Source organism: Xiphophorus hellerii, chromosome 22 (genome assembly GCF_003331165.1).
Source record: "Xiphophorus hellerii strain 12219 chromosome 22, Xiphophorus_hellerii-4.1, whole genome shotgun sequence".
NCBI classification, from domain to species: Eukaryota; Metazoa; Chordata; class Actinopteri; order Cyprinodontiformes; family Poeciliidae; genus Xiphophorus; species Xiphophorus hellerii.
Genome location: NC_045693.1, coordinates 17,634,406 through 17,649,694, shown reverse-complemented (window position 1 = coordinate 17,649,694; position 15,289 = coordinate 17,634,406). Strand labels below are relative to the sequence as shown.

The 15,289-nt window shown below is 36.6% G+C and overlaps 1 protein-coding gene across 9 annotated transcripts in view; it reads right to left on the bottom strand.

The window, feature by feature from the left end:
- Positions 1 to 15,289, bottom strand: part of LOC116713542 (protocadherin-15-like) — a 178,426-nt gene that overhangs the window by 73,345 nt on the left and 89,792 nt on the right. For 8 of the 9 annotated variants that reach the window (XR_004337888.1, XM_032553731.1, XM_032553734.1 and 5 more), the window contains 7 exons: positions 13,572 to 13,691; positions 13,357 to 13,467; positions 11,872 to 12,042; positions 9,462 to 9,570; positions 9,233 to 9,345; positions 3,350 to 3,556; positions 739 to 873 (listed from right to left, as the gene is read on the bottom strand). Coding sequence is in view for 8 of the 9 variants with exons in the window: in XM_032553731.1 (XP_032409622.1) it covers positions 739 to 873; positions 3,350 to 3,556; positions 9,233 to 9,345; positions 9,462 to 9,570; positions 11,872 to 12,042; positions 13,357 to 13,467; positions 13,572 to 13,691 (966 nt within the window). In the remaining variant the exon portion in view is untranslated. The remainder of the gene's footprint in view (positions 1 to 738; positions 874 to 3,349; positions 3,557 to 9,232; positions 9,346 to 9,461; positions 9,571 to 11,871; positions 12,043 to 13,356; positions 13,468 to 13,571; positions 13,692 to 15,289) is intronic. The other variant, XM_032553735.1, reaches the window with a different exon arrangement.

The window sequence follows — 15,289 nt, the reverse complement described above, 5'->3', positions numbered from 1 at the left end:
ATCAAGCGCCACCTTTTCCACTGCAGCTCCTCCTTGGAGCTGCAGTCTCTAGTTGAGCATCCACGTCACAGAGCAACCCCTCTTCCACTCAACTCGTTCAGACCAGTGGCAGCAGCCATTAGCAAACACCTGGTGGAACTGGACATCTACTGAGCTCATAGGAATTATTTCTCAGTGGCATGCTTCCAAGAACAATGTAAATGACTTAACAGAGAAATGTTGTAAAGGTGTGATGAAGGTGGAGTGTCAGAAAGAGCAAGAGCTTCTTAAAGTGACAAAATCAAGGTGTTAATTTGCAAAGTCAAATGTTTTTAAAGTCACGGTTGATATGTATTACATTTTTATAATAGGTTAAGAAAAATAAATTTTTTTGATTGTCACAGATAGTGTGACTTTATGTAAATTTTTATTCTATCTATTCTATTTATTTTCAAGGAGAGCAATATTTTCTTTAAATGGTAGTATTTTCCAAATGTATACCTGATACATAGGGTAAATTAGGGTCCTGATCACATTTTAAAGGCTTCAAGACATGCTTCTATTTGTTAAATCAATACCAAATTAAAAGCAAAGTATAGAAATTCATGACGTTTACAGTGTCATAATAAACAGTGTCCAAATTTTGTCCATTGGTACCCATCTCCAAGTACCTCTTGGTTTAACAGTAACAGGATAACACAGAGAGATGTTAGACCTCAGGGCTGTTTTGAGGATGCCTGCACTGAGCTTGAGACTCACCGTGAAAGTATAGGTCATCTGCTTCTCCCGGTCCACAGGTTTCAGAATCCTCAGGTAGCGGATTATACCAGTTGGGGTCAGGCTGAAAATTGTGGTGTAGTCATCCAGGGTAATCTTCACCATAGGGTCTTTGGTCTTTCCGACGGAAAGAGACACCAAAAGAGACATGTAACCATGGTGACACTCGTGCTGTATCACTTTTTTTCACCCCTAAGGTTGCAGCTGTGGGACTCGGAAACCTATCAGAAATATATTTTGATGTGCTGAAGTGTTGGGAAAAAAAGTCATTTGCTGGCAGGTGTCTCCACAAAAAGAAAGCATATGCAGAGGACAAAATCATTAAACTATGTCAGTTAAAGTACAGTTACAGCAAAAATGTTTACATACCACATCCACGTAGTCGTAGTTTTTAATTTTGTGCTTTTAATGATGCACTTGTCTCATTTTTAAGGGTCAATGATGATATCAGTTACACCATCAATACATTTCTGTGAAAGTATAATAACATAATAAGAAAATGCTGTTTATGTTGTCTCATTTGTTAGTTTTACAATTCTGTAATGTCAGAATAAATTGAAAGATGTAAAAAAAAATTAAGACGGGTACACATTTGAAGTTAGATCACCGCATCATTGGAATACCAAAATTTATGTCTATGAATAGTACAGTCTATAAACTGCTAACTGGCTTTAAACTCAGAAATATTGTTCCGTTCATAAAAGATGGTGCTTCTGTTTCTGTAAAAGGAAAGCAAGCAGTTAAGCTGTGAATCAAATGAAAATGTCATATTTATTTTAGCCTCCATATGAAGATGAAGGCAAAATCCTTTCAAACATTTTAAGAAAGTCTATTTCACTGTAGACATATCTTTGTGTCCATTTTCAGAAAAAAAGCTGGAGTTTATTATGCTCCGTTGCTGCTGGTCAGCTTCGATTCATGCCAACAAAGACTCGTCCTCAGAAAGGTTGGTAAACATTAAGCCTGGGTAGCTTATTGATTTTATCTGCAACTCCACTTTGATTTGTTCATTTTCTCCAAGTAAGGGGCAGAGAAAAGGGATATTTTGAAAGTTGAATTAAAGGTAGTGATCAGTTCTTCTCAGTTTTATGTAAACACAGTCACACCCCAAACTGCTAAATTTGTCAACTTTGTAAAAACAAATATTACACACCCAAATGTCAAGTCACAAAACCATGCCAGAGAAAAGATAACATTCCAAGAGAATAGTTGAATATGTTTGTACAGAAATATCAATCTAAATAAAAAGAGCAGTAAAGAAAAAAATCTATAAAGGACTTGAAACACACGCAGGCTCATTGATATACAATATGAGAATACATTTCTCTAAAACTACAAATATTATGATAAAGAAAAACATCCATCACAACTGGAGACCTGTTTGACACTTCATCAGTTGTTAGGGTTTTCTTTCCCCTCTTTAATAAAAGTCTTAATTTTCCATGTGTGTGTTAAAGATCTCCAGCAATGAGGAATGACTTGAATTTATTTACAACTTCCTCAGAGTGATGCATGCATTAACAGCAGGGATGTCCTGAGTCAATTTGTTGAAGCGTAGAAAAAGATCTGGTTGAGAAATATAATTGGACTGGGGCTGCCTGAGTAAAGCTTTTACCCTCCGGTTCTTGTTTTTATTGTAACTTCTGCTTCATGTGTGGAACATGAAAATCAGTGTTTGAAAAAAAAAAAAAAACACAGCACAAGAAAAACGAACAACACGTGTCCAGATGGGGTGCACAATGAAGTTGTTTCATTGAGCAATGCAAACGTTTTTTTTTTTGTTTTTTTTTGGGGGGGGGGGGGGGGGGGGGGGGGTTCCCCCAGGTATTAAATCATTATATTAATCTACACATATTTTGCTCAAAATTGATTAAAAACATCTCTTCAAAGATATTACGTAAAAACTGTTGAGCACTGTTAATCAAACTAAGTTCAGGTTTGTGACACTGAATTAATGCAGCGTTATTAATGCCATCAAATACCTTGAATTTGATTAACATACTGTATTGTACTATATAATATACTTTACTGGCATATTTTAAGTTCCTACGTGCACATCTCCACAGTGCAGATGTGTATAACTTTTTAGACCATAAATACTGGATAAAACTAATCAGAAGGCACTAAAAAACGTTTAAAAATGACTCAAATCATTGGGAAATTTGGAGCAATAGAAATTGGGTCAGGACATCCTTGCATTACACAGTGTGTCATTTCGTGGAACGTCACCCGCTTTTACCCACAGGTCTATCACCAGGAGCCAGCTATGTGTGAAAAAACACAAAAATAAATAAATAAATGGCTAAATATGTGAAAATTAAAAGGATTAATAAATAAAAAAGAAATAAATGAATAAAAGTAAGCAATGAACAAGTAAGTAAATAATTAAAAAGACTAAAGAGAATGAATGAATAAAACAAGCAAAGAAATGAACATAATGTATATAAATAAATACTGAGAAATACATCTAATTTAAGAAATAATGAATGAATTAATAAATGCATAAATTAAATTAATGACTAAATACATAAGTACATACAATATTGAAGTTTGTAGAGCGTTTAACGCGCTAAAGGCTTTTCTCTGTTTCTACCTCTTCAATGTCGTTATCCAAAGCGATGATTCCTAGCGGGGCCGTGAGGTTGGCACTGGCAGAGATGGTGGTGCCCACTGGGGAGGCCTCGCTCACGTATCCCTGATAGGTGGCAAACTGGAAATATGGCGCCTGGTTGTTCTCGTCCAGGATTTCAATAATGAGGTCAGCATAAGCTGGTAGGGGATGTCCATTGTCCTGTTCTGCCTGCATAGAAAAAAAACCAGAACAAAAAAGAAGTACAAGAGAAAAATGTCATTATGGAAAACTTCCAAATGAAAGATATTATGTTCCACCTTTTATAGCAGGTAAATACAGGATAAAAGATAGACATGCTACCTAGTTTAATTTCAATTAGAAATGAATCTATATTGACAAAGTTTATCAGGTGCCCCACTAAGGACTGGTACTTACTAATTGCCAGGGCACTTAATGCAAATACCATTGTTTGAGGCAGAGAGCCCATAATTACTGGCTCTCCCACTTTGTCAAATGAGTGATCACCAATAGAAGGAGAGGAGAATTCTAGCAGAGTCGAAGCTAAAATTAACCTCTTAACTATTTAATGTATTTCTACTGCATCAAACTCTGTCTCCCTGGTGTGTGGGGGTGGGTGGGTGTGTGTGAAGTCAATTATGAATCTCCAGTCTTAGTTTCTGTGCTGTGTTTCTGTTCTGCCTGAAACCTGATTGATTAACCATGCAACAATCTGATAAAATAAAATCCCTACTAATCGCCTTACCACGTTGATTAACTTTCTCCAAAAAACTAGATAGCTGCATCTGTCTGGCAATGTTGTTCTAATATTGTACCCCACAATAAAGTTGGGGAAAACAAATAATATCTAATCAGATATTGTTATGTTTTTGTATAAAAATCTGTGAACGTTTAAAAAAAACAAAACAAAAAAAAACATTTCATAAAGCTTAATCTACAAATTCAGATTTTGCTGATCTCGTCTTCTGAAAATTAATATTTAGCAACTGACAACTTTCTTTACCCTCTTACTGGTTGTTTAGTTGTGCAAAGAGGGAAGAAGCAAGCAAGCTGCCAAATGTTAAATGTGTGCCAAACATTTTGCAAATGTGTTTCATGGTGATGCTGGCCAGAAAGTAGAGAGATTATTTTTTTTTGGTTTGGTTTTGCCAAGGTTTTCAGGCTCTGCAACTCTGCATCCTTTTTACATACATAAAGCAAAAAAACACACTGAACGAGAAGAGATAAAAAGAACAAACCTTAATGTTAATATCTCCTTTTGTCTAATTTTCTTTCTAACACATACCTGAAAGGGTTTTACTAAAAACCTATTAAATTGTTCGGGGACCCAATTAATATTTTTCGGTGAGTTCACAACACAGACCGATATTTCACCATTTCATATAAAACTTAAGAAGCTATTTGTTGGGCAGTCAAAGGTAAAGCGGACAGCCTAGGCCTTTATCTTCACCCACTCCAGTGGAGTGGATCAGACTCCCACTCTGTGGTCATACGGGACAGCTCTGAATGCAACCACACGTGAAAGTATGTGTAACATCACAGATGTTTTCTGTTTCAGAGGAAGAGAGTTATTTGACAAGATAGTTTTCCTACCCAACTATTTCATGATTGTAGTGAACAAACTTGAAATAAAAAAATACAAGACTTTTTTATTTTTATTTATTCAAATATAATAGCAAAAGGTGCAAAGTGCATGCGTATATATGCTGCTCCTTTGCCTGAAAGACTTGCAAATCAGCTCAAAGTCTTTTAAGGTGTACCTTACCAGCTTTGCACATCTACGGAATCCATTTTTAATCATTCTTTGCAACACAGTGCAGCTCAATAAGTTTGGATGGATTGTGTCTGTAGATTTCATGTCTCAATTAGTTTTATAGTTAATAACCATTTCATTAGATACCAACATTTTATGTGTAAAGAATCATCAAAAGTTTTCCAAAGCAACTCTGGCTTTATGTCATTTTTATGTAAGAACTTTAGCTACATAAAATTTAGATTTGCAGTCTGCATGTCAAATAGTTGCTTTGTCAAGGGATCCCCCGAGATGTGGTTAATTACTGCTCATAAATTACTGCTCATAAAATTGGCCTTTTCGCTGCTTGATGTAGGTGTCCACTACTGCCCTACTCTTTCCATTTTAGAGGTAGGCTTAAAAGTTCAAAACTTGTAATGCTGTTTTATAACCTAAATTTGTTTTAAACACTTGTATTGCTCTTTCTCTTTAGCTGTCTGGTGGTTTCCTCTGTGTTCATAGAGCAATTTCACTAATGTTCTGCGACAAACCTCTGAGACCTTTACAGAACAGCTCTATTTGTACCTAGCTAAAATTAGACCTAGCTGGGCTCTGTAGGGGGTACTATGAAGGCAACTGGTTTTGCAGGATATTTTAGGGGTATCAGAGCCAGCAGGATGAATACAAACGTATCCTATGTGCTAAAGGTGGTATTATGCAAAACTGACATTTTTAGCTTTATATTATTTAATCTTATGCCCTCATCAAAAACAAACCTGGAGTGTTGCTTTGATTTGCATGTCTGACAACTCCTTGAATCTCCCGTGTCAACCATTTGGGGGTGCCTAATCGATTGCTCTCACAAAGCACCACCTTTTCCACAAAGCTCCTTCTTGTGGAAAAGAAGGAGCTTTGTCTTGGAGCTGCAGTCTCCAGCCAAGTTTCCACCATACAGAACACCCGGCCCCTGCACCTTCCCCACTCAGACTAGCGGCAGCAGGAAATAGCAAATACCTGGTGGAAGTGTGCTTCAGCTGATCTCATCAGCTGAACTTCTTCTCAGTTTAATGCTTGATTATAAAAGGCATGACGGAGGAACATTGTTGTAATGACGTGCTGAAGGCAGAGGGTTGGAAGGAGAAGGAGCTTCTTAAAGAGACAGAGACCAATTTCAAGATGGCTATTGTGAAGTCAAATTTCTTTTAAGTTATGCTTGATATAAACAGCATTTTTATCGTTGAATTTAACAAACTTGCTTGATTGTGCTATAAAATGGCACCATCTGCCTACATCATACTGCTCCTTCAAGAATTGCTAAAATAAGCAAAAAACATTACAAAAAATTTCACATATGCACTACAAAGTGAGGCTCTGTCACATAAAATGTATGAATGCATATCTGAAATTACTGCTGAAGTGTGTTAGGTTTCCATTTTAGAAACCACTTTTTATAAAATTCAAATAAATTAGAGGCAGCGGAATAAAACTATTCCATAAAATCTACAAAGTAAGTTTAATTTACAGAAGATGTTTATGTGAATTTCCTCTGCAGTGTATAGTCATTGTATTTGACTTAAATATATTTTGTATATTATGAAAACAATTATAACAAAGTGTTCTTTACTCTCATTACTTTAAAAAAACAGTAATAAAAATGCTAAAACTGTTTCTATGCTTAATAATTACCAATATTTAAAAACATTGTTGTCTCTTCTTCCTGCACAGCTGGCCGCTAACAGCTGCTTCAGCAGCAATAAATTAGCACAAATCAGAAACAGCACCCTCTCAGCTTTACAAATTGTTTAAAAGCTGCAAATTACACCTGACACTAACATAGAGACTAAAGCAAATGAATGTGATCCAGTTAAGCTGGTGCTGAAGTCTTTCCCCCCACTGTAAGCACGAATGTCACAACCGCCTCCCACACCGGGGAAGCTTCACACAAATGGCGAGGCTTTGAAAATCCAGATGGAGAGGGAGAGAGAGGCAACATCAGTTTAGGTCATGACCTGGAACTAATTTTGTGAATTAGCTTGATTTTGATGGCCTTGTGTTTCAGAATGTGGATTGCAGCACAAAAATATACATGTGCATCTGAATTACAGAAGTGAGCTGAGTGTTCTCCCAGTTGTCTGTAAATTCAGTTTTGTCCACTTACAAATTTTACTTTTTTGTTACACTTACTAAGGTTGGGTGATTCACTGCTGTTCTGCTTTTTCTCTATTTGCGAACAATTTCTCTCACTAAGGTTTGCTGGTGATCCAAAGCCACCTATTCCAGGTTGATAGATGCCAATGACTGTTCTTCATCTAACCTGGAATTTCTTTAGATCAGTGGAAAATGTGTATTTTTATTATCTCTTTGCTACAGGGTCTAGAGAAGTAATTTTTTGTTCATACAGGCAGTCACACTCAGGCTTGATCCCGACAGTAATTTTGGAGGTAATTTTGATCATTTTTCTCCTTAAAAAATGCAATAAATTTAGATTTATTTGGGTTATATTGTGTAGTATGAAACCTTGTTTGATAATTTGAAACATTTACATGGGACAGAAAAGCAAAAACCAAAGCACTACATGAAGGAATCCTGCACCTCAACATTTGACCCATCCAATTAAACGTCTTCTAAGGTAAACATCACATCTGTTATTGTCTGTCACAATGTTTTTTCAGACCATGCCTCTCAATCTTCAGCCATTTTTCCCTTTTCCCAGTGATAAAACAGAAAACCCACAGCATGTCGAACCAGAGATCCAATCTGTGCACAAAAACACTAGAGTGGAAAGCTCTCTTATTGACGTGCATTCTACATCTACACACACTTGCACAAAGACATGTATACATTTCTGTCTATAAGAGCTAAGACAGAGCGTATTATTACATCGTTCCCTGGTGATTTTACTCTTTAACGGTGTCCTTATTTTACTGAGGCGCTGTTCAATGAGCCACGCTTTACAGCAGCAACACACAGTCCAGATTTAAAATTCAACGCTAACAAAAGGCCCCGCTCATCAATCAATCTTGATTTTCCTGTCCTGATTCCATCATCCTTTAAGTGTCACGCGGCTCCTCTTCCTCTCCCTCTTTTCATTTCTTACCTCCCTAATTTTCCAAACAGTGTTTCTCCGTCTCCATGCGGCTTGCACACCTGTCTTCATCTCCTACAAGTCATATTGGTGGATGTGCCTCTATCAAGATCAGTGATGACCATTAAAGAATAACAGATGTGTTTTTCTGCAACCCGGACTCGAAGTGAACTATGTATTTACAGGAAGCATTAGGCATGTATGCCACATACACCAAATGTGCTGTATCAGTAAACCCTCACTTCTCATTTCCCTGATCTTCTGAGTTCTCCATCTCCTCTAAATGACTTAGATAGATACGGCCTCCTACATTCTAAATACACATCCCCCTCCATCTATCATAGTTTCCACCTGCCTCCTCTTTGAACTGTCTCTCTTCTTTTCCTGATCTACACCATAACCTGCACACATGCAAAAGTTCATATGTGACCAACCTGCCTTTATGTCTCATCTTGAAATAAAATCGTTCGCTCATCTCTTTGATCACTAGCCATCCTGGTTAAATAGCAGGTAGTAAAGTGCTTGGAGGTGCCTGGAGGTTAGCGATAGAAAGTTCATCTGCACTACTGCTCTGCCGCAGCAACACTGAACGCTCGCTGCTCAAAATTACGATTCAGAGCGTTGAAGCTGCCTATCCTCCTGTTAAGTCAATAAATCATAGCATCTTTCGCTCTCATGTTTTCTAAGCAGGCAAAGATAAGCTCACTGACCTTCGGGACTCAGGTTATCTAGGTAGAACAGGTGAACATGAACACCAAAGTATAAAATAAACTGTATGTTTCACTTGCTCTGATAGCAATACATTGATAGTATAAAAAATATTTAAGGTGTATAGTTGTGGAGTCAACAGATATGTTAGCTTTGACTAGATCAAGAATATTAAAGTCTATAATATATATATATTTTTTTTTTTCAAATTGAGCATTTACAAACTTTGAAGGCCCGAACACATTCCAACCAAAGAAATACTTGCTTTGAACACATTTTAAAAATAAATTTAAAGTTATTACTATCTTAAAAAATGCAACACTGACATGCTGAGCAAGTGAAATTTAATCTCAGCTGTTACCTTTATGATAAGAGTGAACCTCTGATACAAGTCTCTGCTGATTGGTTTCAGAACGCGCAACTCTGCAGTGGTCCGGTTCAGGGAGAAATACTCTGAATATGTGTTTGGTTGACCTGCAAGAAGCAAAAAGGCAACACCAGCAACATCAGAGTAAACATTCAAAGTACAAGTCATGACATAGATGACCCAGAAGGACCCTTTTTTCAATAAAGGTTTCTAAGGAACCTACCAACCAAGATGTAATAAAGAATGCCAGGTCTCTCCGATGGGGGCTGGATGTTTCTGTCCATGTCCACAGCACGGATAGGTGGGGTCACATTCAGTGGGTTCAGTTTAATCTGCATCAAAGGAGAAGATGGGAGTCAGAATCACGATGAAAAATAGATGTAATAAAATACAGTTAGGAACAAAATCCTCCATACCCCTGGCAAATATAGATTTAAAGAAATCCGTTAATTTAACCAACATGTTTCATCTAACTGGAAGTAAAATTTACACTGTGAAGTGACCCGGCAACAATCCCAACTAGAATTTTTTACAGAATCTGTGAAGGCTCATAATCAAAGTTGATCCTAAAATACCAGCAGAAGCATGCAAGAAGCTCCTCGGCAACTATAAAAAGGGCTTGACTGTTATAATGCAAATAAAAGTTAATCCATAAATTAACTTCCAAACAGACTGGTGTTATTATGACAGTAAAGGGGTTAAAGTGTGCCATTTTTATTCAAATGTAGAGGTTTTATATGTTTTTTTGCTGTTGTTTGTTTTGTTTTTTTAAATTGAGATACCTTTTAATTTTTTATTAAAGAAATAAATTATTGGTTGAATGGACATTTTCATTTAAATTTGTCTACAATTTAATTAAACGTTAAATAAATAAAGATAATTAAAAAGTAAATGTACAGTACCTCTGCAAGTAGTTTGTCATCATTGGGCCCTTAAAAAATTTTCTATGCAGTACCACAATATTTTCTAAAATGCTGAATGTAAATAAATAAATGAAAAAAATCTTTCCAGGTTATTGGGCACATCATAAGCACAACCAGGTAACCTTGATAGTGGCATTCTTCAGTATAGACATAGTGACTGAGAAAAGTTTCACTTTGAATCTGACTTTTGCCCGAGCGTAAAACTGAACTTGTTGAATGTATTACTCTTTGGTTGATTACTCTTATAGATTAATCAATCTAAAAGATGAGATTAAAAAAACAAAAAGAACATAAATTGGCGAGAAAATTCTGATAACTTCAAACATAAGTCAATGTTGGTTTTATTTTTGGCAGTAATAATCAACCAGATAAGTTGATAGTGTTGTATGACACTATAAAGTCATACAACACTTTTGGAGCAGTTTCTCATCACCACATTCCTCAATGTGCCTAACAGTAATGTACATCAAGGATATTATGTTATAATGATTTTGGCTACTTCCCCTGCTCCTGCATACAGCTAAGCACATATTTACTCCAGTTCCACCTCCGCACTAACATATGGTTAAGAGAAAAAATGTTGAGTACTCTGCATTAAAGAATTTCTCTCCTCATGTGAAATGCCTCCATGTTGCTGCTACAGTGTGTGCAAGCATAAAAAAAAAGCCTGTGACGAACCTCCTTAGCAGACAGAGACAAGGCAAGGAGCTCTCTGGTAAAAGACCTCCTCCCTGAGGGGGTATATTTATATCTTTCAGCTCTGGAGTAATCCTTACACCCCTCACCAATCAGCCCTCTCGCTTTTACAATGTATGGAGGTGTACTAAATCAAATCCCCCTAGCTCTGCACAATGATGATTAGCTATAATACCCTCCTCCAGCAGTCATTATCCAGGGGACTCCACAGCCCACACTGTATCCCCCCAGGACAAAAAATAAATACGGATCAACTTAATATTGCCTGTCTCCCCATTGTGATTAATTGTATTCACTCATCAATTACGAGAAGACAAATCCCCCAGTGGACAGACATGTTAGTATAACGATTACAATTACAACAGAACGGAGAGGAGACTGAAATAAAATTTGAATGAGAACTGCAAAGCTTGCGTTGGTCACTCATCTTACATGCTCCAAAGAAATCAAGAACCTGTTCTGGGTGCTTAACAAAGATGATTGGCTTCAATACACTGATGGACCAGTTTGCTAGGAAGTATATTCCAGCATGCATATGAATACTGTATATATGTCAAAAGGTAACAGTGTCTTTAACATCTATCAGCATGAACCTACAACTCCTATATAGATTTGAAGTAAAAATAAGATTACATGGGAGGAAATGTCAACATTCATAAAATCGACAATAATAATAAAAAAGTGGAACAGGGGTTCACTGATCAATATTCTTCAATATTAGGGGTAATTTTATTTAACATCTATTCCTTCCCTTTTTTCTCACTTGAAAATGTCTTAATTTAGTCTACCGTGTTTCTAGGGTTTTAGCTTCCTTGCCTTGGTAAAACTGTCCAAAAATTCTCCCTTAAATAGAAATTCTGTGGCCAAAACCAATAAACCAATCCTCCACTCCAACTGAGGTGACACAAGAGGATATGCGTTGACAATTAGGGAACCTGAAAGGTGCATAATGAGAGACACCCAAGTAGACTAAATTTGAAGGTGATGACAGTTGTGTCTCTGTCTTCTTCTCACCGGTTCAGTAAATTCAGGGATAGCAGCACGATAGGTGAGTGGGTTGCAGTCACGGGTGTTGTTCACCAAAATGCAAGGCAGAAACATGGGACCCAGGTCATCTCCATCTAAGATATCCACAGTCAGAGTTGTGGTAGCGGTGAGTCTGTTTGGTGGGTAAGGAGCACGGTCCTGGTGGGAAAAAATAGAAATTAACTCCTCGACATTGATCCAAACAATCCTTTAACATACAAAAATAATCCATTGTCCATCATCTTCTGCCCAATCCACTTCAAGCTAATGCCGTGTTCTGCTTTGCTCTACGGGGGTCGTTTGTGAAGAAATGTGAGGTCAAATGGTGCCAAGGTTGGCGTGGTTGACTGATGTTATTATGTAAAACTTACATTTCAACAATGATATTATTGCTCATAGTCTGTCAAACATTTTGTTGAGGAAAACAACTCAGAGAAAACATCCAGGAACAGAGCTGTTCTCAAGAAAGCTTCCCTGTTGAAATAAATCTGCTTTGCAGCAGGAATTTAAAAAAAGACTAATCAGCACAGCTTTTCAAAGATTTATCTTTTCACTGTAAATGAACCCTTGACACAAGTGGAGCAGAGATTGATCATATTACTTCCTTGCATTCTGTAATTTGACAAGTACATGTCAAATTCAACAGTTTAGTCAGGTAACCATTGCCAGCTAAGAAGAGCGACATGTAAAAGTTGCTGAATGCTAAATTAATATCAGTGGGGCTGAGCAGCTGTCCATTCTTCTGAAAATATTGATGAGCATAAAGCGTAAGGAAAGTATAATGATGCTTTCTGTCTCCCTCAGAAGTCAAAGATGGGAATAAGGTCCCATTCCAATAGATACTGTTCCAGCTACAAGACAGAAAACCAATGTGTTCAGTTTGTTGCTGAACTAAATGACCGGGCTTGCTACTATTACTATGAAAATATAAGATGACAACAATGTTGCACAATGGGTGTATTGATTGACCTTAACACAATTACTACATAATGTTTTCACACATAGAGTATCATCCTCTTCATCGCTTGTTTCTGAGTGATTTAATGAGGTGAAAACTGAAAAGAGCTGTCGAATATTATCAATATGGGGATAACGGGATACAAAAATAACTTTTCAGTTTGCATCTTGGTTTTGCAGCCGCAAACATTTCTACATTGCTTTGAAGTCAAACAAAGAAGTGCATAAAAATAAAGTAAGAGAAAACATCATGACCACACTTTTTTCTTCCACCAATTAATATCTCTGCTACACCAATAGCCAGCTTCATTAGCAATGGTCTTTTGCAGCTCATCCCTCTTATGAAGAGTGTCAATCACTGCTCAAAAACTTGAGCTAAACAATTGAAATGCACTTTTTGAATATATTCTAATTTATTGAGATGCACCAGTCAGCCACAGCTGAGGAAGACATCTTGAATATTATAAAACAACTGTATTGTAAAATACCTGTAAGTATAAAGGTTAGTTCACTTACACTGGCTCGGACCAATACCAGGTAGCGAGTTTTGTCCTCGTAGTTTAGCCTCCCAGCCAGGAGAATAATTCCTGAAAGTGTGTTCCCAACCCTTACTGTGTTGTTAGATACCTTAAAATGAAAAAAAGAAAGCAAAGTAGGGTGATAAATCAGAAATTCTGATGAAATTACAGCAGCTTAAAAGGTCCTTAATCTGCTCTAACTTGTCCATATACCGGATCATCGGGATTGTAAAGGATGCTGTATTCTATTTGTCCATTGGGCCCGTCATCAATGTCTGTCGCACCATTATTTCCTGAAAAGCCGCTGAAAATGGTAGTTCCAACTGGCGTGAGCTGAAAAAAAAAAAAAAAAAGTGGGAGAGAAGGAAAAGAATAAAAATCACCTCATAAAGCTTCCTCTGGGCAGAACATGAGCTTACAGGAGAGAGCTATCTTATTCAACCAGCACTATTGCCACTCTATCCCATTAATACAGAAAAATAAAAATAAAAAAAAGGGAAATGTAGCAGTCAGCAGCAGTCTGAAGGCTTTCGTGCGCCACTGACAGAATAACAAAACCTAAGTATGAGAACCACTGCTGTTCCCCAGAGCCCTGAGCAAAGTCCACAGGACCAGGCAGCAGGCAAGAAATGTTGTTCAGGGAAGTTGACAGCAATGTAGAATGACTCACTATACTGTTGGGGTAGCTGCAGATGGCAACATTAACAAAGTGTGACAGAAATTTTGAACTTGCAATGCACAAAAGCACTGAAAGCACTGTGAGGAGTAACAACTGTAGAGCTCTGCAGGGAGCTATATTTGATCTCAAAAACATAACTTCAAAGACTAAAGATTCACTTTCTAACTACTAGTTATATCAGCAGGTCAAAATGTACTGAAAAAGTACTGCTAGTAGAACATACATATTTACAATATGAGAAGAAGCTCCTGTAGTGCACGTCGCTAATGTGCAAAATTATTTGCTAATAGCAACTTGTCCATAACCAAAACTAGAAAAAAAATACAATTATTTGCATGAAAGGAAATGAGCTAAAAAAATCATATGAACACAGGTGCATCTCCATGAATTAGAATATTATCAGAAGTTAATTTATTTCTCAATTTAAAAAGAAATAATAATAATAATAATAATTGTTATTATTATTATTATTATTATTATTATTGTTTTTATTTCTAATAAAACCCCATGTTAAGTAAAAAAAAATAAATTACTTGAGGTCCAAAGGAAACCAAATTTTGTGAAGAAAATTCCATACTACTACTGTGAGTGTTAAAGACTCAAAATTTGGTTGAATTTTTTTTTTGTTAGTGTGGGCGTCACAATTCTCTTGAGACAAAAACTCTTTTTTTTAAACCACAGTTTCTTTCTTCCATTTAACTTTCTCTTTACATATAACTCTGTGAACATTTTAGCAACCACCTTTTCTACCTTACTTTTCTTGGAGGGTTTCAATGACAGTTTGCTGGACAATTGTTGAGCCAGCAGTCTTCCCCATAGCAGTGTAAGCCATAACGTGGCCACAACGTGATATTTCCGTATATACAAATATTTGTTTTCGTTTGTCTTGCATAACACTGACAATTTGTGAGAAACTGTATTTTGTATTTTTGATGAGATGTGTACCATGATTATCTTATTGGTCCATACAATATAAACAATTTACACTTTGAAGTGTATATAGAAATAAATCAACTTCCGAATGGCTACCCAGTTCATTGGGATCCATCTGTATCCATGCAGATTAATAAAATTTTTATGTTTTAAAGGAAACCATAAGGATTTGAGTCTGTTGTTGGATTTTTATGTACAATTTTGTTTCTTCATACTTGACATCTCTCTGTTCAATAATCAATTGACACCAGCGGGTTAAGGTAAGAAGCACCCAGTGTATGTTGGAATTTAAAATTCTCTGACAAACTCAAAAAAATTA